Raw genomic sequence first — 24,476 nt, forward strand, 5'->3', positions numbered from 1 at the left:
CAGTGTGATCCCAAGAACCAGCGACGATGGGAATGCCGTCCGGCGAGAACGAGACCGAGTTAACTGAATCAGTGTGCCCCCACAAAGGCTTGGTTGATTTTCCCTTGCCTCCAGGTTTGAGAAGTTGGAGGAACGCGGAGTCATGATCTGCTGGGATAATCTACCACACCATTTATATAAAACGATTATGGCACGCCTCGAGGCCCATCACTTGTTGCAATTGATAATCGATAACAATAACCCGGTCTGTGCACTAAATATGTATGGATGGTCATGACAAAGTATCACAAGCCAGAGCTGAAATTCGAAATTTCAGCGTAATTACTACTATAGATCTAGATCTCGCGATGCCTTGATGTTAATGATCATGCTATAGATACTTGCAGGTCAGCCCCAATACCAACTTGAATACGATCATAATGCCCCCTCCAAACATTTACAGCCGGCGAGACTCAAGACAACCATGCATAGACTCCGGATGGAACTGCGAGATTTGACCAAAGTTTATGACACCTGCGATACAGCAAGATATGTTCACAGTAAGGAAAACGACGTGTGGGTGCCGGTGACTAGTGATACACCGCGACAAAAAAGCGCAGGATGATCATGAAAATAAAGTTCCAGAGAGCGACTATGATCATGATCAACCGTCCATGAAGATGTGAGGTGTATCGATGACGAGAAGTTGTCCTGTATGGAAAGACACGAAGCAGGAATGTTCGATTATGGACAAAATACTTCCAACCCCACACTAAATGGAAGTACTATGAATGAAGGATCGGATATTAGCCTAGAATAGATGCCGGTTAGATGAGGCATCCTCTAGACAAATTGGAAATTTTGCAATGTCAAAGATGATGATCGTACCAATCCTGAACATCGAAGGGCGCACATGAGTACATGGCACCTGTAAGTCTAGCCCTTTCTGCTGAATGACCAAGGGTCACGCACGAGAGCGTAACAAGCCAGACTGGCATGCTCAAGCGTTCATCATACATTTGGGTAGTAGATGAATCGTGCGTGAAGGGTGGAAGTAGGCATGATATCGCTGGTTGACATTTGATCAAAGCATATTCAGCATGTCAATCTATAAAAAAAAGTGAGTATATGCATTTGTACCGAATGAATGCGAGTAGGAAGGAGATTAGAAGTGCTGAGTGGAAGTAGAAAAGATATTCCAAGTCTCAAGTCGGAAGACATAAAGAGCCATGATATTCTGAAGTAGGTACTTTTATCAGATCGCACTGACTCTATGACGTGCCCGGGCAAAGCAAAAGAAAAAGGGACCCGAGCGAGTCATGAAACCGCATACGGCTCACGATGCATCGGATCAACTAAAACGCCTGGATACTTTCATCACTATCCATCTGGCAGCAGCGGAGTGCCGAATCGTACACAAAGGGTAACAATGTCCTGCAGAGTACTAGTCAGCGGATTGGACGTCGATAATCTGATTGAACCAACTCACAGCTGATCACTGTCCGCAAGTCATGTCGTCCATGACAATCGTCTGGGTTAAGCACGATTTAATGATATGGAGTATGGTAGTTTTAGAAGACTTACAGTTCTACCATGAATGCGCGTGACAAGAAGATGAGGCGCGCTGAGCGGGAAGCTAACAAAGTATCAGCAACTGTCTGAGCACAAAAAGCGCGAGAAGCGACAGTGATCGTAAATGCACAGATGGCTGATAACACATCGGTCTTGCTTTCATGCTGTCTTCTCCTGCGATCATCCATCCGGGTCAGGCATATGGAACGCGAGCAAAAGCACTGTGAATCACCAAAGTAAAAGCGGCGTGTCTGAGCTTAGACAGCTGATGGGCTGAGAATTCCACACAATGCCGAATCACAACTCATCGTCTGTTCTGAGCACAAAGAACGAAGAAAGGGAAGTGGCAGTGATTGTCGAATTGTGCATCGGGTTTTGGTTCAGGTCCCCGTAATCTGTTAACACCCATAGAGAAAGCGACATGTCTATTAGCATGAAGCATCGAACCAGATTATAATACACACCCAACTGTTGACGCCATCGTCCTTGATCACTGGTACGCTGAGTAGCATATCGAAGTTCGAGAGCTGCCCATGCGACAAGTCCTTCTTATTCATTTGGACCAGGCGATGGGCTCGGGCGAATGAAGTACAAGGGGAAAGTTTTGATTGTTCAAAATGAACAGGGAAGACCAGATGCGGCTGACGAAGAAATTATTCTTCATAGTAATCATCGTCATCGTCTATCTCGACTACGAGGGAACAATAAATGGGTTAGAGGGAGTAAGTATAACCTAGACAAAAGCGTATAGAAGTGCTTACCTTGAGCGTTTAGATGGTTTGATCGATGAATGGGCCATCGTTCTCAGGTGGTGTCGGGGTGAAGCCTAGGACTAGATGTAGATAAGTAATTAAACGAGTCTATGCTCGAGAACGGCGGACGCATCGGCGATGATGTATCGAGGGTCAGCCTAGCATATGTCGTAGAGGGTAGTGGAATAGGGTAAACAACTTACCGTTGGCCAAAGCCAGATGCCCTAAATAAGTCGCCTCCAAAACCAGTACCAACTTTTTGCACACTCTGATATTAGAACATGTAGATCAGTGTGGGTGCATATGAGCGGGCGTGATCAGATCGGAAGTCTAAGAAAGAAGAGACAGCGCGTTGGCTAAAGGTACGTATATGAATAATTTAATACTTGCATGTTGAATTGCGAAGACGAGCTGAGAGGAAGAGGCTGGCGAGAGTTAGGAGATATCATGAATGAAAGGAACTTGAAGTGAACATAGCGTCAAATTCAAGACAACCGATGTTTTTTCTCACGATATGGATCTCGACGAGTTTGAGCCATTGGACCCATTCGGCCATTCCTGTCTGACCTTGCACAAGTTTTGTTGAGCTCAAGCCTTTAAGAAACTTGTTTTGGTTTGAACGTTTATTATATCCTGAAATCAACCAGATCTGTCAACTAATGTGGACATAGGAACACGATATCCGCTATGATCATCAGGGCCAACTTTTTACCTGTCTTGATACGGGACTACTTATGGTGCACTAAAACGGCACAGAAATCTGGAACCCTTCAGGTGAACTCCTTCAGGGGGATCCTTAAGAGTCGCCACTAGCACGCAGATTCGGCACGTCAACCGCATGCCCATCCTTTTTTGCTTAAATAACTCGATCTCCCAACATACCATTTCTCTATCTTTCCACCATGCCAAAGCGTATTCCTACCCCTCCTCTTGGAGACGACGAACCTCGCTGACTCACTGTCGTTCACCCTTACGTCCTCGATCGCCATTTGCAACATGGACGTGCCCAAGGATAAGCAAGAATTTGCGCGTTAGGTGGCATGCTGCGTCGACGCAAAGTACTTTTACGCGTTTTTCAAAGAGCTTAGTGTAAGCGGTGGTGTGGATCGTCTGCAGTGTATGTGGTTGACCTTCGTGTGTATGGCATTCCCCATTGATCGGGCATGCGACATGGTTATTATTGAAATAGCTCGCGAGTGTCCCCAGCTCGATCGCTTAATCGGCGAGCATCGCTGGAGGGATTTCTTCAAGAATTCATCCAAACAAGTCACCAAGGTTTTTTTATTGCACTTATAGCGCTGGAAGACAGGTGCAGAAGAATGGTGAGTCAACCACTTCAATCCATTTCAATCCTGCTACCCGGCAGATTCTTACTCGATAAACTCGATCGGTTTTGTAATAATCGAGGAATCTTGATCACCTTCGATGAACGGCGCAAGTGGCTATTACCATATCGGATTTTCCCCATAGGCTGGGAGCGTATATATGTCGAAGACGCTTGCACGTTCAAGGTGTGGTCGCCGAACGATCAGTAAGTTCTCATCCTTCATGACACGTAAGTCACATAAGCTGACGGACCATGTCATTCTTTCAGTTCATTACTTTCCCTTACCCTGAAACTCATTTCTGTGAAGTGCCGATCGAGGATCAGACCAATCATCGCACGTGCAGGTCCCTTCCGGGCGCTGCAAAACGCCCTCCCCTGAGATACTGACCGCTACTGCACGTCGTATTTGCAGCATGTATTATTTGTGTACTAATACGACGTCCATCCAAGATCACAAGCCAAATGCCAGCGAAGCTAGTCAAAATAAAAAGCACTATGGTATAGTATGCTCAGACTCTTCCTTTTGTATCGTGATAGATGACTATAAAGACAATGTCTATGTATTCAGCTACTGAGTGCGCAATGAGGAAGCACTAATGTATACTGTACTTCGGCACAATCCACTGCGCACGCGCAACAGCATCTAATAGAATAGGCACACCTTGTCCATCGACACATTCTCACATCTTGCTCCACGAGAGTCACGCAGTCAGCCCTTCAATAGGCCGTTGGCTCGGACAAACCTGAACTAGAACTGGACGTTGAGTATAGAATAGATACAATACCACGTAGGATGACTGTACAGTCGGTGTCAGATGTAAATAGTATCTGAAATCTCCATAATGCATTCATTGATGTTATCATCCTCGTCACTAAGGCCTGCAAGTGTTGAGTTCAGAGTTTGAGGAACGGAAAAGGGTTTGAGGACTCACCCCTCTCGGCACTTTTGCCAGTGCTGTCCATGTGCCATGCGGCTCAAATCAAGCTCAGGACCTCCTCTAGGGATCACCATTGCAGTTCCAGGGCTATAAAATAGGCGTCGAGAAGCAGGTGGTACCCAGAATAAAAGCCGTTGTTTGGGCCCTACCACCCATCCGTTGTCATAGTTCAGGAAAAAGGGGGTCGAGGGGGTCAAACTGTGGTCGTCATGGGATGCTCCCTCAATGAGTTCATAGGTATCACATAGCGCATGGATGGAGGTGGATGAGAACCGAATGAAGTAATTGTTCCAGGTGTTTGATTTCATGGTAGTGGTGGCCTCCATCGCGCGATGTTCAACTGGGAGAGCTGGAGGATCTGACTCGGCGCATTGTTGTGATGACTGCCTCATCCCTGCATCTCACAGCCGAACAGTGTGATCCGAAGAACCAGTGACGATGCGAGTGCCGTCCGGTGAGAACGAGACCGACGAAACTAATGAAGTGTGCCCCCGCAAGGGCTCACTGACTTGCTTCCCCGTCCCTGCATCCCACAGCCGAACAGTGCGATCCCTTGAACCAGTGACGATGCGAGTGCCATCCGGCGAGAATGAGACCGTCCAAACTGAATCAGTGTGCCCCCGCAAGGGCTCACCGACTTGCTTCCTCGTCCCTGCATCCCACAGCCGAACAGTGTGATCCTCCGAACCAGTGACGATGCGAGTGCCGTCCGGCGAAAATGAGACCGACAAAACTTCTTCAGTGTGCCCCCGCAAGGGCTCACCGACTTGCTTCCCCGTCCCTGCATCCCACAGCCGAACAGTGCGATCTGAAGAACCAGTGACAATGCGAGTGCCGTCCGGCGAGAATGAGACCGACAAAACTGAATCAGTGTGCCCCCCCAAGGGCTCACCGACTTGCTTCCCCGTCCCTGCATCCCACAGCTGAACAGTGTGATCTGAAGAACCAGTGACGATGCGAGTGCCGTCCGGCGAGAACGACAAAACTGATGAAGTGTGCCCCCTGAGCACGTTCTGAACAGCCAGCCAGTGAATATCACGTCCAGCTGCCACACGAAGAATATTTGGAAATCGTGCAGAAAACGTTCTCGATAGCGGAGAGTTGGCAGGCGAGAATGGGAGTGCTGATACATACAGATGCGGTGTGCTGTGTAAAATGATGCTGCCGAAGACTTGAATGAACCTTTGTGCGTCCATTGCAGTCAATAAGACATCTTTGAATTCGGGATGGCCCTGTTGTTGCGCGTGAGCGTTTTAGCTAGTACTTTGTAGTCATGTACTCACCGTTAACCACTGGGGAATGAGTCGAAGGGCAGGAATCGCATTGATCAGGGCATTGATCAGGGCGAGTGACTCGAGCCAGAAAAACAGCCGCTCGTGGTCGAAAAACACTTTCACTTCATTCGCAAGCTCCTCGTCAAAGGTTGTGTCTCGTACGTGCGAAATCCAAAATCGAGAGGAATATGACAGATGTGGAAAGATGTACTTTTGGACTCGTTCTTGCAGTCCGGGGTCTTCGCTATTAGGTAGATACGACGACTTTAAATCGCAGATATTGAAGCGAAGACCGTGTTCCATCACTCGGAGAGAAGCGAATGCAAGGTCGCGTTGCGCCTTTGACAGGTCCGCGAAAAACTCTCCGCTGGTTGTGTCTGTCAAGAAATCGCGGAATGATGCGTGAAGAGGTCGGATTGGGGAATCTGGATTGGTGGTGCCGCTGAGGAGGGCGCCCATACTTTTAACCACAAGATCGACGTCGAAAATGTCCTCTCGCATCGGAAAATGGCGCCTCATGGCGTTCAGAGAAGCTAAAGGGAGGGGTTCAGCTGTGCCTAGTATCTGCCTCATCACTGAGCGGAATGCAACTAGCGCCGTCGCATCAAATTTCGGCGAATGCTGGACATCGGTAGATATATCCTTGGGCATAATATTCGTTAGAATGAGGTTATACATGCCGTGCAACTTGGCAGGACCGTGTGATATAACTTTGTTGTAGCAATAAATTGGAGATAGCCCCAGATGGGGCCCTTTGATGTATTCACAGGCGAGACGCGCCCACTCGAAAAGCCCATCAGCTTTCTCAGCGAGGATTGTGAAGTCTCCGTCCTGGAAATTCGGTCCTTCTAACTTCTTTGATACGTAAGCACGAATGTCGCGCTCTGCGAATGCTGGTGGGATATCATCCATAGACATCTGTTTAATATGTTGAACGCCGCAAAACTCGTCTTTGATGTCACTAAGCGCCCGGGAGGTAACGATGAAGCGGAAGTTGTCTGGAAGGTCTGTGATTTTGGAAACGCCGGGCTGTTGATGTTTGGCAGCTAAAATACGGAGGAGATCTTCCCGTGTCTCTCCCCCACCGCTCTCATCCAGTGCATCGATCACGATCACGATGGGTTCCCCGTTTGATCCGGTTGATCCGGTTGACTTCTTCAGTGGGTCGATAAGAAGTTTTTGCCACTGCTGGACGATATCCGCCGTGGTCTTGAGCGACATTGTGGACTGAACTGCATCTGCTAATGCCCGCCTCATCTTCGGGTCACGGTCAGCCAGGTCGCGTGCGATTGTGGAAAAAATCTTTTCATGGCGACGATCTGCTTCTCGCTGGCGGTCAAAACAGTAACACGAACCAAGCCCTCCCACGTCATTGAACCACTTAGAAATGGTGTGTGCGATGGCTGATTTTCCCTTGCCTGCAGGGCCAGATAGCCACAGCACGCGTGGAACGTTGTCCCCAGTACTGTTGACCCACTCCGTAATGTCAGAAAGTACTTCCGTGCGCGTTCCTTGTAGGCATTCTTTCCTGGTATCGAGTCCCGCGCCCTCTGCATAGGTCATACCGCTGAGCTCCAGTATTTGTCCTGGAAAGGTATGAATATATGTCAAGTCACCAAGGACATCCAAATCCTTACCTATATGATGGACCTGTATGTCTATGTCGTCGACCCGTACGGCTACATCGAGCAAAACTTGGTGCCGGAAGTTGTCCATGAGCCCATCTAACACGTCATTGTACTTTTGGATCGTATCTGTCGTTTCCGAGGCGATGTTCTTTCCGAGTCTCTTCCCTGTGATGATGATAGAAGCTTGAGATAGTGCAGAGTGCAGTCGCAAGTGACACTCACAAAAGTTGCTGGTCTCCGAATAATTACTGATGAAATTGGCGCATTCACGTATCTGCTTAGAAATCTTTCCAAGAACACTAGTAGCGCGCATGGACAGTTGTTGGTCAAGCTTCCCGTCTTGTGTTATGAAGTCGTAAACTTCGCACAACTTCTTCAGAAGTTTGAGTACCGCTGCGTCACGATTCGTTTGAGCTAGAATGATCTGTGCAAATAATTGCTGAGCTATGAGGGATAGGAAGAGAAAAAGGGAAACCATACTTTGGCGGTACAAGACAACACGCCCAGTGCCATCTTTGCATATGGATGTAACTGTGAGCTAGATTAGTTCGGTTCCGATCAAGAGGAGGAACCATACATCAGCGATCTTCCCGATAACATCGTCGAATATCCTGAGGGGTTTGAGATATGTCTCCGGGAGATCGTTAGCAGCATCGAGACCCTCTGGTCCGCCTTCGACGACAGATGCTGCAGTTATCGCAGGGCCTGAAAGTGGATGCATGCGATTTGCAACCTCTTGTGCACCCCGAAGTGCCGATTCAGTATCAGCCTCGATTTCCACATCAGATGGAGCAGCCTGAACCCGCGCGGCAATCAACATTCAGAGAGAGCACAGAGACTGAAAGGCAAATATGAGAACTTACATCGGTATTTGGGGTAGATGGACGTTCACTACTTGGAGGAGCAGGGCTGACTTGGCTGCGTGAATCCTTCGAGCGCTTATTGCAATTTTAGTGGTGATTCAGGATGCTCATCACGCATGTTCGTGGACTCACCCTCTTAAACCTTTTTGTACCCTCCTTGAGCTTCTTCAGAAACTGTCCGATTTTGTTACGGGGTCGATGCTAGACGAAGGATGTGTCAATGTCAGTGTTTGAAGTGGTGTGAGCTGAGTGATCCCCATAAGCCACGTACCGAGCCTCCAGGATCTGTTACTTGACTAGATCCTTGAGTCGAATCCCTCGATGAGTTACCTTTTCTCGAAGTCATGGTGAATGCTAGTAGTAGTGAGTTGAAGCGAAGTAAGAATAAGGGCACAATCGCTTCTGTGAAGCCATTATGGCATGCCTCGAGGCAGTTACTTACTAGCTGTGTTGCAAGTGCTAAGCACCCGGATTTCGACCACATCTGAATCGTGCGCGTTGAATCTGATAGGCTGTGGGTTAAGCTTATATGGATGATTGAGACAAAGTATGTAGTCTCTAGTATCTACTGGCCAGATCTGAAATTTCACGACTATCTGCATGATTCCTCGCAAAACCTCGCAATATGATGCACCCATCCAAACGCTATGTGCGCTTCAATGGATGCTTGCAAGTGAGCCCCAAGACCAATATGATCACAACGCTGCTTCCAGACATTTACCGCCCGCGAGACTCAAAACGACCACGGAATATGAAACTGAGCGCGTTGTGTTGCCCAAACACATCATATCACACTCGCCGCGGCTGAAGCCAGACCATAGCTTCAGCTGGTCGTTGTGCCAATAAACCATGCTTCCGTGAGGAGCAATGTTGCAAAAATAACACTGGTTAAACTTTTTAAAGTCGGATGATGAACGACTTACAAACAGAGCCTGGTGCATTGAAGTTATTTCAGCACTCGTTGAGAAATCGTGCAGTGTCCACCTTGTGATCGAGCATCTCGAGCGTCAGCTGGAGCTCCAAGAGATGTTCCAGAGGCGATAAGTTACGCACGATGTAGAGCTTGTACTTCCTCGTGAACGCTCTGAAGCCAACAGGCTATGATCTGATGGACTATAATACCAAGCGTCCACTTGATATCATATATGGAGTCAACAAGATGAAGAAGTATGTCAAGACGAACTTGACTTTGTTGCCTATGGCCTTAGGCTGCTTGGCAACTTGAAATGCGACGACACTGCAATAACTGTAGCAGGCAATGATGCGTGGCGCTGTCTAAGTCCTTTTGGCTCCTGTGGTGTGATAAGACACAATTTCGGTTATGGAGCTGAAGGTAGTCGCACCTTAAAGCCACGAGCGTGGAATGTGTATAATGGACGCTGATTGGGAGGTATGTGGCGAAATCGGAGAAGATGAGATCTCCCCGACTAGGACAGATCAAGAACATGAGTGTGTTATTCCCAATCAGTTCCAGGGAGACGATGGGGTCCTATTAATTCTCACCTTGGAAAATAAGGAGTTGATGGAGTTGTTTGAAGATCTGGATGGTCATAATTCCGCCAGGCCAGGGTGCGCCTCTCCTGCAAGCTTCATCTTCAAGTTGGAGTGTGTGACCGGATGTGATTTGTTGCGAGGATAGATATATTCACATCAATAGAAGTACCGTCGAGGTCGAACAAGTTGTCACTCACCAATAACTCGTGGTTGAATATCTTGGCAAGTGCCTGTCCAAAGTACTACGTGTATTATCACACCTTTCTGCCAAGCTCCTTAGCGCGAGCGATGTATTTCGTCAGCTCTTCTTGTTTGAAGTGAGACTCAGGAGAGTTTTCTTTATCTGAATGGAATGTACAATAATTTAAAATTCCACTCGACGTACTCGGTTGATTCTTGGTTGGACGTTGTTGATACTTGTTTATGCGGCGACCTACTCACAGAGATCTCTGCGACGACTAAGCTTAAGATGAGTTTGGCACAAGTTTAACGTTTAACGTTTAACTCCGTTTTCTTTCAATGGCTCGGTTGTTCTCATGCATCTCACCACGACCTCATCAAGAAGTTCTTAACACGGAACATACTGATGTTTTATATGTATGATCCACTGGCAGCCGGTTACAGTCCCTCTGGAGCACATGTAGAAAGATATAGTCCATATTTCTGTCCACCTGGGTGCGTGATATCTATATCCTCGCTTGGTCATTATTGAACTGGTTAACAGAGACGTCTACGTTTATCTTCTTTCCAGAATGAACCCGACGTCAAAAGCTGATGAACGAGCTATCGGCTGCACTCAAAAAAACGACGGGCGAGCTGAATTTAAAGAAGGTGAAGGCTAAATGGGCCCTGGAGCGGTGTTTGGTGCATGCTACCTACATAGTGCTCTGTCCACTAACATGTTGATTGACGTGATAGGTGATCGATCTGGAGAAAATGCAGCCGTTTGAGAAGACGTAAGGGGAGATCGTCTTTGCTTGTTTTATAGTGTTGGCTGATTCGAAGGTTGCCGTGTGGATGTGCGGTGAGTTCGTGATACTCTTGAAACGTATTTTCTTTGCTTGTCGTAAGGGAGACTTGTTGTTTCGCGTGTGCCCACGACAACGACAAAGAAAACTCGGTCTTCCGATGCTATCAATCACAAGACTGAGCCAATTCTTATAGCTGATACTGACAGCTTCCCTTATAGTTCCATCAGAAGCTTCTTCCCCTGCTGAATAATACTCATCGTGTTCTTATCCTAGAATTTGAAATTATCTGGCAGGTCGTCAGTCGACCTGACCCAGTCTATGAATCCTTCTCTGCGCCTACTTTTGGTACATCTGCCAGTGCTTGTACCTCCTTGATGACACATAGCTCGTGCGCGATAAATGACTGCTGCCATGTCTTTTCAAGTGAACGAGTGACGGCGAACAAAACAAACACTTGAAGAAGGCTATACAGATTTTACGCTAGACTCGTGGACCAGACTCACTATATACAAGGAAGCGAGAATTTTTCAAAAGGTTGCGGCTGCCGCGGCGTTCACGATGTCTGCCAAGAATGCAGCTCGAGTAGGGCAGCCTATCTCGCTTTTTCCGCATGCAGTGGGCACACTTTCGGGACAATTTGGTGACAAGGTTTTAAGGGAATGTGAGCCACGTACCAGTCCAGCGCATGAACTGACGGAGAGCGACTCACTTCATCAAACACAGCACCGTGACACGTTCGAGATCCTTAACGCATGCTTTGGGAGGCCATAAAGCTCAAGATATTTTTCTCTCTAGTGCAGCATAAAGTAAGAATTTATGCATAGGAAAAGAGCGAAAGATCTAATCTTTACATTTGAGTAAGGGTCGCAGTATTGAAAAATAACCTACATTAACTTTCTGCCAGCCGGTAATTTGTGACATAAAATCGTTCAGGTCCAGCATCAGCACGCGGCGCTGCTGCTACCGAACAAATTATTTTGCTCCTTTAAGGCTTGAGACTGCCGTTCTCCACCCTTTCTTCCTTCGCCATCATGCGTCACTGCAGTGTGTGCAAGATCGAGTGTGAAAAACCACTACGATGCTCAAAATGTCAGAAAACCATGTGAGCACAAGCTGGTATCAGATATAAAAACCTTTGATCTGACTTGTTACGGCCGGGACAGCTACTGCTCGTACGTGACAAGCATCAGTGCTAGCACTTGTTGGACTGAGAGGCTAACATACCGATTTTCTCTAGCGTAGATTGCCAGAAAGTTGACTGGAAGGTGCACAAACGCAGCGTCTGCACCAAGCCGGCCATCTTACACAAGGTGGACAAAATGATGAAAAAATGGGGTGGGCCGGGGTCGGCAATAGACAACGTCAAGAGGGTAGAATAATTAGCTTGGGAAGAGCGCCGGCGGAACCCGATTCCTGCGCACAATTGCGATGGTTGTTTATTGCGATTCCGTGGTACTCCTCCAGAGGACGAGTATGATGTAGAGGATGTAGGCGACGCCTTCAAGCGGTGCACGACTTGTGATTACACCATTTGCGAAATTTGCACGTATTCAGATATGCAAGGTACGTTTCATGGCTTTCATCTCCCTATTTTTACTGCTGACTCTGAACACCAGGCGTGCCATACTTTTATCGTCCACCAGGCACTTGCCGCTGTCTCAAGTCAAACTTTGGCGAAAGCTATTGCTTGTCGTCACCCTGTTATCTTCATGGTGATGGCAGTAAGCCATACCATGGTGATAGACATCCTGATATGGCCAGCAGTGGGTATGGCGAAGATGCATTTGAAGCAAAGAAGCGGCAGTGCAGGACGTGTGGTGTGATTGCGCGATGCTTGAAGAAAGAGCATCTCAAGGATGCTGTGGCGCTATGAAAAGCGTTACACCCAGTAGAGTCGAGATTTCGTAGAATAGACTTATTTCAGACAGATAGAACAGTCCGAACGTAAATATATTCGGGGGTGGAAATGATCAACTGTCCTAACAGTAAATAAAGGAGTCCTTATATACTGTAGGTACGGAAACAATAAGGAAAAGAGTGAGTAAATGTAAGTATGACGCCTTGTAAGAACGAAGGCTTTTAGGAACGCTACAGATGCGCTTCCTGGCATGAATTAGCAAATCTACGCGAAATCGTCTGTCTTCCCTTGTTCTAACCTGAATTGTGTTGATACTACTAGGTCTTTTGCGTAATGTGTTGTAACTTTGTCTACCAATGTTGCAACGTTGCATGATGTTCATTGTTAATAAATCGGCTCAGAAAATTACACCCTAATATGAAAGATGCGGCGCCCTGTTCTCGACCCCCGTGACTACTATTGATCGATATTTACTGATCACGAGTACAAGCTATTACATATATTATAGACGCTAGTCAATAACGTTAGTTGAGCACCAGGTTTGCAACTTATAAGTCGTGCATTGACTCGGCGACGTTCAAGCCGAAAGAAACATGGGGTTCCTTAGCGGGCTATCCGCCGTGCTCGCATTTCGCACAATTCCGACCACTATCCTCATAACCGTCATTTATGCGGCAGTCTTCAGCACCTTGCTGATAACCGACCAGCTCCCCTCTGTGCCCAAACATACACGGGGCTTAGAGTTTGAGCAGGCATACAGAGACTTGCACGAGGTGCGTTATCTTCGTGGATATACAACTAAGTAGTTCACTTTTGCTCTTTCAGGTGGCCGCTCGTCCGCATCCTTTCAACTCGCATGCCAATGTTCTAGTTCGGTCCTACCTCTTGAACCGCGTCAAGGACATCGCTTCTTCCTATGACCACGTCTCTGTGGATTTCGACCTTTCTTCAAATGCGTCTTGGGCCTCAGGACTCCTCTCCACCAACCCATACGCAGTGTACTACGAGTCTGACAATGTATTGGTCAAGGTTGAGGGGAGCGATGAGGAGTATCAAGAGTCAGGCGGGCTTTTGCTCAGTGCGCACTGGGACTCTGTCAGTACCGCTCCTGGCGCGACGGATGATGGTATGGGCGTGGTGACGCTTTTGAGTATGGTGAAGTACTTTGCGGAGAACAGGCCCAGGCGGACGGTGGTGTTTAACATCAATAATGGCGAAGAGGACGGTTTGAATGGAGCTCATGTGTACGCTATATTATTTCTTCTATTTTACACTCACTCATCTAGCTGCCAGTTTCATGGAGCATCCGTGGGCCAATGTCACTGATACCTTCTTGAACCTGGAAGGCGCTGCCGCAGGAGGGTAAGCGGTTTAATGCAATTGTCCTATATTACTTTGTTGACTGATATGTTGAAGACGACCACTACTCTTCCGAACGACTTCTCGCGCTCCTCTGGCGTCCTGGAGCACTTCTCATCCCCACGCAAATGTCCTTACTGGCGATGCGTTTTCGCGTGGTGTTATCCGCAGCGGTACAGACTACTCGGTTTACGAACAAGCTGGACTCAAGGGGCTAGATTTTGCTTTCTACCGCGGAAGGAGCAGGTATCATACGAAGTACGATTCTATCCCTGGTATGTCTGACGACAAGAGCAAAAACGCGTTATGGGCAATGATGGAGGGAACACTGTCCTCGAGTCTCGTGCTCGCAAATGATGCAAAGGGAAAAACGAGGACCGAGTCCGTTGGACAAGGAAGTGAGCCAGTGTATTTCGACCGTAAGTTCTTTCCTTGCTATTTCATCTGGCCGCATCTTTAACTCTTCTCTTATTAGTTTTTGGTACCATTATGATCGTGTTCACATTCCAAACTCTAAGGATCGCAAACATCGTCCTCCTTACCGTCGGGCCTGTCATTCTCCTGATGTTGGTCTACTTCGAGCATATCATCCGAGTCGCGTCTCTTATTCGTTCTGGAAACTATCGTGCTGCAAATGGTGATGTAAATCGCGAGAGCTTTGTGGTGCGTGCATCGGCGGAAATCAAACATTTCCTCAAAAGCTTTTGGGTCTGGTCCAAATTCTGGACTGCTTTGTTACTCGGTGTTGCCTTTCAGATGCTTTTAGTGGTAGGATATGCGAAGCTGAATCCATTCGTGAGTGTGTAGTTCCTCGTTCCTCATGCTCACTTATCAATTGTCAGGTCATTCACACTCACCCTTGGCTTGTACTTGTGTCTGCGTTGTCGCTGGCTTATCTTACAACAGTCCTTGCTCTCACCTTTCCACTTACGAAGCATGGCGTTGTCCCCGCTCCAGAACAGCAAAAGCTGTCTATCCTTCTCCATCAGTATGTTCTGACATGGGCGCTACTCGTATATACAACATCAGCCATGACGCTTGGGGGAACATATTTCATAACCGCTTGGAACGCGGTGGTTTTCCTTGGAGCTGTGCTCGCGTGTGTGGAAGGCATGGCTGGCGCTCGGGGATACGAAGACGAGGAAGAGATTCAAGGACAAAGGCGTTACGTGCGAGGCGTGCACTACGATGCCGTAGACACTGCCGAGAACGGCCAACAGGACTCCGAGAATGGCCACCAGCGCGCGGGCATAATTGAGGAAACTGAGCCGACAGAGATTACACCTCTCATCGCTCAGCATGGCCAGTCCAGGCCGTTAGGTCAAGAGCAAGGTGCTATTGGCTGGTGGATTGCCCAGCTGTTGGTTGTTGTTCCGCTGCCTGTTATTCTAGTGTCTCATATCGCGGTTATCGTGCTACTTGCAACAAACCAGACGCTCACAGACGGAACCAGTCCTTTGAGTGGTGAGTGCTTAACGAATTTCATCTTGTGTTGGCTTAGCGAGCTGACATGCCGTGCAGTCTATGGACCGGTCTCGATTCTGGCATTACTCATCGTACTTCCTATTGCACCATTCAGTATGAACATGCATCGCTGGCTGAACGGTATCATTCTCATCCTCTTCATCCTGTCAACACTCTACACTTATCTTGCGTTCCCGTTCTCACAAGAAACACCACTCAAGGTCTATTTCGCTCAAAGTGTGGACTTAGACACGTCTCGCGTGGTTACCGCACTAACTGGTCCTCGTCAATTCCTGTCGACGGCGATCATCCCCCTATTCCCGTCTGCATTTGACCAACCGATCAATTGTACAGATGCTCCAGACAAGCTTGGCCTGCAAACTTGTACATGGGAGGTTGGGGATGCATTTGTGCCCTCTCCGGGTCCGAGCAAGCGTCATTATGGACAAAGTCCTAGGTCCTCCCTGGGGAAGTGGGTGACCACATCCGTTAAGCGTACGGGATCGAACAGCGCGCGCATCAAAGTACAAGGATTAAACACTCGAAGCTGTACTCTCCAATTCTCGGGCAAACGCGTGAAAAGATTCCACCTTTCTGGCGACGGCGGAAAAGGTTTGCAAGGCGGCTCTGAGGTGCCTGAAGACGGGCTCGAACAAATACGACTATGGAGTCGGGATTGGGAGAAGGAGTTTGAAGTGGACGTTGATTTTGCAGGGAGTGAGGATGAGAAGGCCACGGGACGCGTGAGCTGTGGTTGGGCAGAGTATGAAAGTGCTACTGTTGGTGGGGGGCGTACTGGTGGCAAGATTCCGTCATTGGAGGAGGTGCTCCTTTTCTTGCCAGAGTGGGCAGTTGTTACGAAGAGCTCTGCCGCGCTATTTGACGCTGGATGGGAATTTGAGGTTTGAATGTGACGGCCCGTAGATCACGCAATGGGCTAACGTAGGGAATTTGAATTTGAACTTAATGTCCGTCAATCGCCGTCAGCCCGCCACGAAAGCAGATCAGCTTAGGCTTTTAGTGTACGCGATAATCAAATTTACAGGTGAGATTTACACGTCACATATGTCCGCGATCGAAAATACTCTGATTTCCGGGACAGTATAAACCTTCAAAGCCACAACCGTCAAAACTCTACTGCAGTTGTACTGGAAAGGTCAACCGGAATGTTAGGTTTTCTTGTTGCTCTTCAAATCATCGGTCTTGTCGTAGCGTCCTCCTGGACCTCAGACCCTTCTGAAAAATGTTATTTCAACCCTCTCCCTTCCATACCATCCTCGACTGCCAATCGTACCGTTCCATGGGGCGAGCCAACGATACAATTCGCAAATGGCACGACATGCTGTTCTTCACTGAATGAAGTTCGAGTACAGTTGGACACCATCGATGGACAGTTATTGCAGCTATTATCAACAAGGTGCGCTCTAAAAGACTCTTGTACTATTCTTCACATGACTGAGATTCGTGCACCTTAGAGCTTCGTATGTCCGAGAAGCCACCCGCTTCAAATCTACCGTTTCAGACGTTAACGATCCGTCTCGGAATCAGCAGGTGATACAGGGCGCTGTTGATGCCGCTTCATCGGTGCATCTGCCACAGATCGTCGCTGAGATGGTGTATGAGGGTATAATAAATTCTAGTGTGACCTTTGAGGAATGCATAGTGAGCGCTACCCCCTACTTAAAAGTTATCCGTTCCTGATCATTCAAAAAGTTCAATACCTACAAAGAGCATCACTTGAAAACACAACCAGCATAGTCAAGCGTTTGGTGCTTGGACAGATGTGCACGGCCAAGGAGAATTGGGCGATGTGTGCGTTTGGGGTTGTTTCGTGACGGTTATTGTCGTGGCGACCATTCCTTTTTATATCGCGGCATACTACTGCAGGCTGCTAGACTTTGATATAAAAAAACAGAGTGCCTTCAGTCGTGAACACTGAATACACGGATTTGGTAAGGGTTGGGCTACATAGTTCTACCCGAACGTAGCTATTTTGACGCTGTGATGCAACTTGACGCGGCATTTTTAGCCGTGTCCAGCTTCGGCTGCTTCGCTCCCTTGAAAAGTCTTTACTATCACATAGCGTTTGTATCCAGGCCACGTTTGATCTTGTGTATAACAGCCTACCAGACTGGGCCTTTGCATCATCCTCTACCGATCTGTAACTTATGCGGTGAGAAATGTTCACAAATGGGAGCAAAAAGGCAGTTTGGCTTGCAACAAAACGAATTGCATTGAAGTCAAGGTGACTGACAAGTTCGTATTCGCAAGTCTCCCTCTGATGCAGTGAATCGCTAGACTTTACAGCGCAAGAGCAAACAGAGATACCAAGTCTATCGTCCAGATCTCACGGTCCAACATTTATCGCTTTGGTGACCCAAACTTCGCAGCGCCGGTCTTCCGTGATGTTGAATGGACTATTAATGAGGGTGAAAGCTGGGCTGTAATAGGGACAGGTTCGAGGCAAAAGACGGCCCTTTTGCAGGTGCGTCATGCTAACATTCCGAAGTAGAGTTGACATTGACACATTAACAATGCTCTTTAGACGCTCCTAGGCCACCTACGTATAACTCCTCCTCCGCCCCTACCCGAAGGACTATTTCCTTTCCTCTCAGACCCTCCACGCGACCCACACAACTGTGTAGCTTTTGTATCATTCGCGCATCGGTCCCGCGCAGCAGGTGGTGCTTTCTATGACTATACTTCTCGATACGGCGCAGTTAGAGAGGAAGACCGTATCACCCTCCGGGAAAGTATGTTCGGAGAGTACGACTTTCTGAACATTCAGCCAAAAGGTGGAAAGGTGAAAACGCCCGTAGAAATTACACAGGACGAAGTAAAGAAGGGCATATTCGAGGACCTAACTTCGGGACTGGGTCTTTCATCCCTGTTGGATTTACCTTTGGTCGCTTTATCGAATGGCCAGACGCGTCGAGCACGCATTGTGAAGGCTATTTTGTCTGAACCGGAACTCCTTGTACTCGACGAACCGTTGAGTGAGTGATTGAACTTAAATTCGACACGCACAATGCATAACGGCTGTGCTTTATCCAGCCGGCCTTGACGTCAATACACGCCCAATCTTATTGAATGTCCTTCGGTCACTACATGATTCTCGCAGTCCACGCATCCTCATGGGTCTCAGGATGCAGGACCCTGTTCCCGACTGGATTTCGCACATCGCTCTAGTGACGGGCGAAACTATCCTGACAGGCGTCAAAGATGAAATCATGTCCAAGCACGCAGATCATCACGCAAACGAGGCTGAGCATAGAATGGCAAGCACTACTCAGTCATATCTGCAGTCTGGCCTTGATCATGGAAAGCCAGTAGTTGACATGAAGAACGTAAATGTGTCATACGGCCCACGCAAGGCAACTACATTATCCTTCATTGTTTCCGTGTAAATGACGCTGTATCAATCTAGGTGCTCAAAAAGATCAATTGGACCATTCGCGAAGGTCAGCGCTGGCATCTTCAAGGCGCAAATGGTGCGTCAACTTCTATACGAAACCGAAGCTTTAGGGTTCTGATCAGTTCCAACAGGTTCCGGGAAAACTACACTTCTTTCACTCCTGACTGGCGACCATCCCCAGTCTTACACTCAACGAGATGGTTCGAATCTGGAGCTGTTCTCTCGCCCTCGGCAACGTATCCCTACTCCGCTCTTGCGTTCGCTCATTGGTGTCGTTTCACCAGAGCTTGCAAATGCGTACCCGCGACGCGCCGGTGTCAGTGTGTTCGACGTCGTAGGCACGGGATTCGATGGTGCTTTCGTCCCTGGTGGAAAGGACGGCGTCGGCATAGGTCTAGAGGGTGCACTCAGCGACGAAGTCAGACAATGGAGAGTGAAACGCGTACGCGAGGTCCTTAACGGCCTCGGTCCGACTTCCTGGGAGACGGAAACTAGCAGTTTCGCCGGTGGCGACGAGCTGTTGGCACCGAACGAAGTATTTTCGAAACGCGATTTCGTGGACCTTTCCGCAGGCGAACAGAGTATCGTTTTGTTGATGCGGGCACTTGTGGGCCACCCCCAACTTGTTTTGCTGGACGAAGTTTGGAGTGGGATGGACGAAAATATGGTCCGCGCTGCGAGGCGCTATCTTTGCGAGGGAGGCGTTGGATCCGACCAAGCAGTAGTGGTTATCAGCCACTGGGAGGAAGAGGTGCCTTGGACAGTACGAGATGGTTTGAGAAGATTTAAATTAGATGATGGGGAAGGACAAGAGTTGTAAAGCTCTTCTCCGGAAAAATTGAGCGCGTCAGAGATAGAAGGTAGATCCTTTGACGCCTTGGAGGAATAAGCAAGCCACCCGTAAAATTACACTTTCCACTACAAAGTGAAATATACCATCCTACATTGCGGGATCTTCAGGCATGCGAATCATAAAGTCTACCCTCCCTTCCACATCTATAATAGCGGTTTCCACTGTCTCATTTGGGTCACATAAGAAATAATCTTCCTCCTTCAAGCCCTTTTCATTTTGCGTTATCACGACCAAGTAGAGTTGCGCTCTGCAAAGTGAAAATATGAGGCAGTGAACGCCCAACACAAATATTGAAAGCACTGACACATTGACATCCAAGCGGAAGCTCTTACATGCACTGGCGAGAACTTTACCTATTCGTACATGGGGCTTCGCGCTGAACTGTGCATGCTGCGCGGAGAGTTTGTGCTGGATGCTAATGACGAGTTTGTTATGTGTGGGGTCGGGTGCTGATTTGGCTATGTAGATTCATCAGCAAAATGGATGATCTTGCAAACGACGTACGTTGCTGTGTCACTTGAGTCGCCTGAGGCTGAGACTCCAATCGCCCTGCCGATCGTGGCTCTTGCTTGACAGGTTGGTCTAATGCTGTGGTGTAAGATATCAGACGACAAAGGATGAGATGCACTACCTAGTGGTTTATGTGTTCCTAAGGGAGTTCGGCCTTCTTGGGAGCTTCCGGTGACTGACGATACCCGTACGTGCGCTGGAGAAGTTTCCTTTTCCTTCTTAATTAACCATTCTGTGTCTATGTTCCATTGTCGTACATACTCGTGTAGCAGACGGGAGTGACTCACCAGGCGACATGTCTTGTGCACGAACAGCGATTGCTTGGTTCTTAGCATTGGGCGTCGAGGGCTGAGTGTCGCCAATGACAGCAGCGTTATGTGTCTGCTGCAAGTCTGCAGCTAGCCTCGAGTTACGGTCAACCGCCTTTGGACTATCTTCGTCATCAGACGCGATGACCCCTCGTCGCCGACAATATGGCCCAGTCCGCACAGTACTCTCCTCACTCTCCTCCGTCTGCTCGTTCTCTTCCCTATCCTCTTCCTCCTTCTCTTGCTCCTCTTTATCCTGCTCTCTCTCCATCTCATCATCGTCCCGTGCTTCGTCCTCCTCCACATTGTCATTGGCCTCTGGTATATCACTGCATTCTCCCTCTCTACCTTGCCGTTCGTCAGAGCCTCGAACTTGCTGGTGCACCCGAGCATCTTCATGTCCTTCTTCAACAGGTTGCGATGCCTCTTCGCCGGACAGCGGACCAGGCATAACCTCCTCCAAGTAAACCTCCAGGCAGCAGACAAGGTCCACCAAGCCCTCTTCTTCCCATGCCTCTTTATCTACCTCAAAGGCTGAGTCGTCTTCGCAAGGCGCGAAGCTAAGGTTGCAGGTCGTTCGGAAGCGCAGAGATGAGAGTGGATGGACTTGGAGACAAAATTTACAGTGCGCAAAAGATTGAAGAGACTGGAATCAAAAACATAATTTAAAACTCACGAGAGAGATCAACATGACACGCACTTTGAACTCGCGAACTTTGGATGTTGGACCCTTCTGCGTCACCACCCTTTTATTTCCATATGATATCGTTAAGAAACGTAGTGGTATGGCGTCCCAGTCAATGCAGTTGTGGATCATTGTATACCGGGTTTGATTGTAGAAACTTGAGTACAGGTGTAGAACAACGCGATATTTCAAAACTTGCAGTATCAGTACAAGCGCGTCCAGTCCAGTCAATTTACGTGTCGCGTTCCTCACGTGCTAGTTATACTAGTATTACATGCCACGTAAATTAGTAATCGAAACTAGGCTCGAGGCTTCACGCCCTCTTGTCACACTGGTGTGTACAACATCCAGTCACACACCCCTGAGCAAACATTAATACTCGGGCTCGAATGGCGGAGGGAAATATAGACTTGCTTTGTACATATACTGGGCACCATGGGACCCCCGGAATGCTCACAGCAATTTTGGCAGCTACACGCCGTGGCTGATTCAACTGTCCCTTTCGATCCGCAGTAAACCGCGTAAGGCATCAAGTTGTTAAGCTCTTTGAAAAATATGCATAAATATTCATCTGTGGATAACCGTACTAAGTACGCAGCCTGCACGTAGTAGACCGCAAAAGTGCCTACCATGGAACATGACGCAGCTTTGACCAACGGGTGTTGTATCTGAATTACTAGACGCGATAGCTACGCCAGCCATCGCTGCGGCAGATATGACAATATTGGTGAGTGAAGTGAATTTCATGGTTCATAGTGTTTTCTGGGCTGCGTAGGTTGGCTTTTATACGCGATCAGAGTCAGGTAAAATTGTGAATGCTTTCATGCGCTCGCATCGCCGGATCTGAGGCCTGGGCCTGAGGAATGAAACACATGTCGGCTCATGCCCTGTTGCATAGTTTTCTTTTGTGAAAAGCGCTTGATTCTTTACTCATTCTAAATCAGTTTCTCTGTTGGATTCTTGTGTTATTCAGGATGCGGCACCACGGCGGGCGTACAGACTATGTGCAAAGCTATTGCTAGGTATTTCTCACAAGTGTCGTTGCTCATCGATTATTCAAATCTAATCATCCTAATTCCTGCCGGGATACTGTCGATCTAAGATTTCGATTCTTTGTTTTTGGTCCCAGTGAACTTTGTCTGACCTGCGTGACTTATGGATAGCTTCTTGCGGTAGGCTAAATAATCCAGATTGCCACACAGGGCCAGAGCGCTAAAATAATTATGAAAATCATCATTCAATGAGCCTATACTCTCATGATGTAGGATGATCGTCAATCCGGAAGATCCACTACATCTGCCACAATGGATGATTGAACGATTCAATTTCTGGAGAATGAAGCAGGGTTCCTAGAAGACGACCTCAATCGGTTTGGATACATAGATTATAGCCTATATAGATCCGTCTTACGCCATGGATCTTGTAAACCTTTGGGAGACAGTATGAGTCGGTCATACAAATCAAAAGCATAAGTACATGGCAGTGTGCTCGGGCAAGCAGCATTGCGAAGTAAATGCAACGGTACCTTTTGTACGTCGACGAGCACCAATTCACCAACTGGAACGTTCTGAGCACAGCTTGCACACGGGCTGCGTCTCAAAGACTTCAGGCTCATCTGTTGTTGCCATTCGGATATAATGATATTTTTATCAGCGAATCATAGCAAGACCGGAAAAGGACCATTCTGGTCGTTGCTAGTGAATAGCAGTTGAAGCGAAGTAAAAAAGGGCTCACATGAAAATAACTGCATGCCTCGAGGCAGTGTCAAGCAAGCGCTGATCGATAAGCAGAATTCTGAATTTCTCTGCAGCGTGTGCGTTGAATCTGATCATGATAGGCTGTATATGGGTCAAGCTCATATGGATCATTGTAAAAACAAAGCAGTCTCTACTGGCCAAACTTACGACTAGTATTTGGATGATCTATACTGTTGGTCTCGCGAAACCTCGCAGATGATGCTCTCGTCCAAACGCTGTGTGCGTTTCAATAAATACTTGCAAAACGACCCCAAGACCGATGTGATCACAATACTCCTTCCAAACATTTACAGCCCGCGAGACTCGAGACGGCCATGGAAGAGGGAACTGCGAGATATGGCCAAGGTTCATGAGTGTGTCTTTTCTCAAAATGTCAATATATGGCTCGCGGCGGGTGAAGCCAGACTGTAGCTTCAGCTGGTTCCTAAGCCTTGCTTCTGTAAAGGAGGATGTCACAAAAATAGCGACCGTAGCTGTGATATATGAGCAGATACTAGTTTGGAGTTAAACGATGAACAACTTACAAACCGAGCTTGGTGGATTGTAGTTCTTTCTGCGCTCGTTGGGAAAATTAGCGATGTCCGCCTAGAGACCGAGCGTTTCCCACCCGGGGCCGCAACGTTTGGGAGGCGACGACTTACGCTCGATGTCGAGCTTTTACTTCTTCATAAGCGCTCTCGGGCCAATCGCCTACGATACCGAGGTAAGTGGAGCATTGTGGGTGGCGCAGAGCGCTACAAATATAATTTGAAATATCAATTCCCAAGTCTCTGGATGGCATTATTGATGCTTGTTTATGTGTTTGGCTACGCGATGTCCTACTCCGATGAAGTATTCTCTGCAGTGCGGTAGACTGTTTTTGTGCAGCGGGTTTGGGCAATCCCTCATGATATTTCTCTATTTTGAGAAGGATCAATAGAGATGTCTGTAAACCCGGGGCTACAATATGCGTGGATCCGAAAGGCTGGACATTATCTCCAACTACAACTGAGAATTTATAGGCAAACAGTGATGGGGTGGACAGGCATGTTGAAGTTCGAAGGACGAGAGTGTAAGTCATGATAGAGAATGTATATTGACTACATGACGCTAATGCTACACAATTCTTTATGATAGTGGGTACCGATATCCAGCATCGTCAAACTCTTCTGTCGTCGACGCCTTGCGATCATGTCGCTCCAGGTAAATAAGTCATTTCTTTTTATCCCGACACGCCTGACCATGATAACCGTCACCTGTTGCCTTTCTAGTAGGTGCCACCTACATCACATCACAATGACAATAAGCACCGCGTCACGACGATAATATTCCACACTTTATCGTCCACAGTTGCTTTTACACTAGGCGTTTACTTAAATACCTCTTTCGCGAAGATGAGAAGGTCATCGTTCACTCCTCTCATTCGCACTCCAAACTTCTAGATAGCTACAAGACTTGTATTCTCTTCTTATTGTATAGACACAAAATGG

At 47.8% G+C, this 24,476-nt stretch overlaps 9 protein-coding genes across 9 annotated transcripts; 6 read left to right on the top strand and 3 right to left on the bottom strand.

The window, feature by feature from the left end:
- The first annotated feature begins 2,693 nt into the window (after positions 1-2,693).
- EDB93DRAFT_556408 (uncharacterized protein) lies at positions 2,694-4,284 on the top strand. Its single transcript, XM_041456708.1, has 4 exons — positions 2,694-2,916; positions 2,975-3,392; positions 3,493-3,834; positions 3,898-4,284. Exons 2-4 carry the CDS (start codon positions 3,142-3,144, stop codon positions 4,007-4,009), a joined length of 705 nt encoding a protein of 234 aa, XP_041312342.1. The 5' UTR covers positions 2,694-2,916; positions 2,975-3,141; the 3' UTR covers positions 4,010-4,284.
- Positions 4,285-4,558: 274 nt separating this feature from the next.
- EDB93DRAFT_1119324 (uncharacterized protein) lies at positions 4,559-4,960 on the bottom strand (the record flags this gene model as incomplete). The annotated part of the gene is made up of 1 exon (XM_041448449.1): positions 4,559-4,960. One exon carries the CDS (start codon positions 4,958-4,960, stop codon positions 4,559-4,561), a length of 402 nt encoding a protein of 133 aa, XP_041312343.1.
- A 2,518-nt stretch (positions 4,961-7,478) lies between these two features.
- EDB93DRAFT_1334540 (uncharacterized protein) lies at positions 7,479-9,091 on the bottom strand (the record flags this gene model as incomplete). The annotated part of the gene is made up of 9 exons (XM_041455286.1): positions 8,907-9,091; positions 8,776-8,857; positions 8,605-8,735; positions 8,466-8,534; positions 8,334-8,408; positions 8,048-8,266; positions 7,951-8,001; positions 7,693-7,894; positions 7,479-7,635 (listed from the first exon to the last, which is right to left on the bottom strand). Coding segments are annotated over exons 3-9 (846 nt in total), but the record flags the coding sequence as incomplete, so codon positions are not given.
- Positions 9,092-11,356: 2,265 nt separating this feature from the next.
- On the top strand, positions 11,357-12,671 carry EDB93DRAFT_1100269 (uncharacterized protein; the record flags this gene model as incomplete). The annotated part of the gene is made up of 6 exons (XM_041446981.1): positions 11,357-11,459; positions 11,844-11,900; positions 11,962-11,970; positions 12,041-12,168; positions 12,193-12,361; positions 12,415-12,671. 6 exons carry the CDS (start codon positions 11,357-11,359, stop codon positions 12,669-12,671), a joined length of 723 nt encoding a protein of 240 aa, XP_041312345.1.
- A 419-nt stretch (positions 12,672-13,090) lies between these two features.
- On the top strand, positions 13,091-16,516 carry EDB93DRAFT_556624 (uncharacterized protein). Its single transcript, XM_041456711.1, has 7 exons — positions 13,091-13,429; positions 13,482-13,900; positions 13,950-14,018; positions 14,073-14,434; positions 14,491-14,810; positions 14,858-15,479; positions 15,537-16,516. The coding sequence occupies exons 1-7, from the start codon at positions 13,250-13,252 to the stop codon at positions 16,385-16,387; spliced, it is 2,823 nt and encodes a 940-aa protein (XP_041312346.1). The 5' UTR covers positions 13,091-13,249; the 3' UTR covers positions 16,388-16,516.
- EDB93DRAFT_556609 (chorismate mutase) lies at positions 16,517-17,448 on the top strand. The gene is made up of 3 exons (XM_041456710.1): positions 16,517-16,896; positions 16,955-17,141; positions 17,193-17,448. The coding sequence occupies exons 1-3, from the start codon at positions 16,646-16,648 to the stop codon at positions 17,235-17,237; spliced, it is 483 nt and encodes a 160-aa protein (XP_041312347.1). The 5' UTR covers positions 16,517-16,645; the 3' UTR covers positions 17,238-17,448.
- On the top strand, positions 17,449-19,960 carry EDB93DRAFT_556578 (P-loop containing nucleoside triphosphate hydrolase protein). The gene is made up of 6 exons (XM_041456709.1): positions 17,449-17,724; positions 17,778-17,964; positions 18,025-18,475; positions 18,534-18,853; positions 18,907-18,970; positions 19,026-19,960. Exons 1-6 carry the CDS (start codon positions 17,660-17,662, stop codon positions 19,712-19,714), a joined length of 1,776 nt encoding a protein of 591 aa, XP_041312348.1. The 5' UTR covers positions 17,449-17,659; the 3' UTR covers positions 19,715-19,960.
- On the bottom strand, positions 19,782-21,471 carry EDB93DRAFT_1119377 (uncharacterized protein). Its single transcript, XM_041448450.1, has 7 exons — positions 21,376-21,471; positions 21,266-21,354; positions 20,545-21,211; positions 20,379-20,495; positions 20,252-20,329; positions 20,052-20,196; positions 19,782-19,994 (listed from the first exon to the last, which is right to left on the bottom strand). Exons 1-7 carry the CDS (start codon positions 21,380-21,382, stop codon positions 19,835-19,837), a joined length of 1,263 nt encoding a protein of 420 aa, XP_041312349.1. The 5' UTR covers positions 21,383-21,471; the 3' UTR covers positions 19,782-19,834.
- A 1,265-nt stretch (positions 21,472-22,736) lies between these two features.
- EDB93DRAFT_1334544 (uncharacterized protein) lies at positions 22,737-24,388 on the top strand (the record flags this gene model as incomplete). Its single annotated transcript, XM_041455287.1, has 5 exons — positions 22,737-23,360; positions 23,505-23,710; positions 23,918-24,058; positions 24,124-24,189; positions 24,337-24,388. Coding segments are annotated over exons 1-5 (621 nt in total), but the record flags the coding sequence as incomplete, so codon positions are not given.
- Positions 24,389-24,476: the final 88 nt, after the last annotated feature.

Source organism: Suillus bovinus, assembly GCF_016758785.1.
Source record: "Suillus bovinus strain UH-Sbo-P2 chromosome Unknown EDB93scaffold_4, whole genome shotgun sequence".
In the NCBI taxonomy this organism is placed as follows: Eukaryota; Fungi; Basidiomycota; class Agaricomycetes; order Boletales; family Suillaceae; genus Suillus; species Suillus bovinus.

Excerpts from the sequence above, each read along its gene's own strand:
- EDB93DRAFT_556624 (XM_041456711.1), top strand. The coding sequence starts at position 13,250 with ATGGGGTTCCTTAGCGGGCTATCCGCCGTGCTCGCATTTCGCACAATT. Across the intron at positions 13,901-13,949 it reads GGTTTGAATGGAGCTCATGT|TTTCATGGAGCATCCGTGGG; the intron begins GTACGCTATATT and ends TCTAGCTGCCAG. Across the intron at positions 14,019-14,072 it reads GAAGGCGCTGCCGCAGGAGG|ACGACCACTACTCTTCCGAA; the intron begins GTAAGCGGTTTA and ends GATATGTTGAAG.
- EDB93DRAFT_1119377 (XM_041448450.1), bottom strand. Across the intron at positions 21,212-21,265 it reads CCAAAGTTCGCGAGTTCAAA|TCTCTTCAATCTTTTGCGCA; the intron begins GTGCGTGTCATG and ends TTTTGATTCCAG. Across the intron at positions 20,496-20,544 it reads TGCACAAGACATGTCGCCTG|ACACAGAATGGTTAATTAAG; the intron begins GTGAGTCACTCC and ends AATGGAACATAG.
- EDB93DRAFT_556609 (XM_041456710.1), top strand. The coding sequence starts at position 16,646 with ATGTTAGGTTTTCTTGTTGCTCTTCAAATCATCGGTCTTGTCGTAGCG. Across the intron at positions 16,897-16,954 it reads TTGCAGCTATTATCAACAAG|AGCTTCGTATGTCCGAGAAG; the intron begins GTGCGCTCTAAA and ends CGTGCACCTTAG. Across the intron at positions 17,142-17,192 it reads TGACCTTTGAGGAATGCATA|TTCAATACCTACAAAGAGCA; the intron begins GTGAGCGCTACC and ends TCATTCAAAAAG.
- EDB93DRAFT_556408 (XM_041456708.1), top strand. The coding sequence starts at position 3,142 with ATGCCCATCCTTTTTTGCTTAAATAACTCGATCTCCCAACATACCATT. Across the intron at positions 3,393-3,492 it reads CGTTTTTCAAAGAGCTTAGT|CTCGCGAGTGTCCCCAGCTC; the intron begins GTAAGCGGTGGT and ends TTATTGAAATAG. Across the intron at positions 3,835-3,897 it reads GTGTGGTCGCCGAACGATCA|TTCATTACTTTCCCTTACCC; the intron begins GTAAGTTCTCAT and ends TCATTCTTTCAG.
- EDB93DRAFT_556578 (XM_041456709.1), top strand. The coding sequence starts at position 17,660 with ATGTTCACAAATGGGAGCAAAAAGGCAGTTTGGCTTGCAACAAAACGA. Across the intron at positions 18,854-18,906 it reads TGTCATACGGCCCACGCAAG|GTGCTCAAAAAGATCAATTG; the intron begins GCAACTACATTA and ends GTATCAATCTAG. Across the intron at positions 18,971-19,025 it reads GCATCTTCAAGGCGCAAATG|GTTCCGGGAAAACTACACTT; the intron begins GTGCGTCAACTT and ends CAGTTCCAACAG.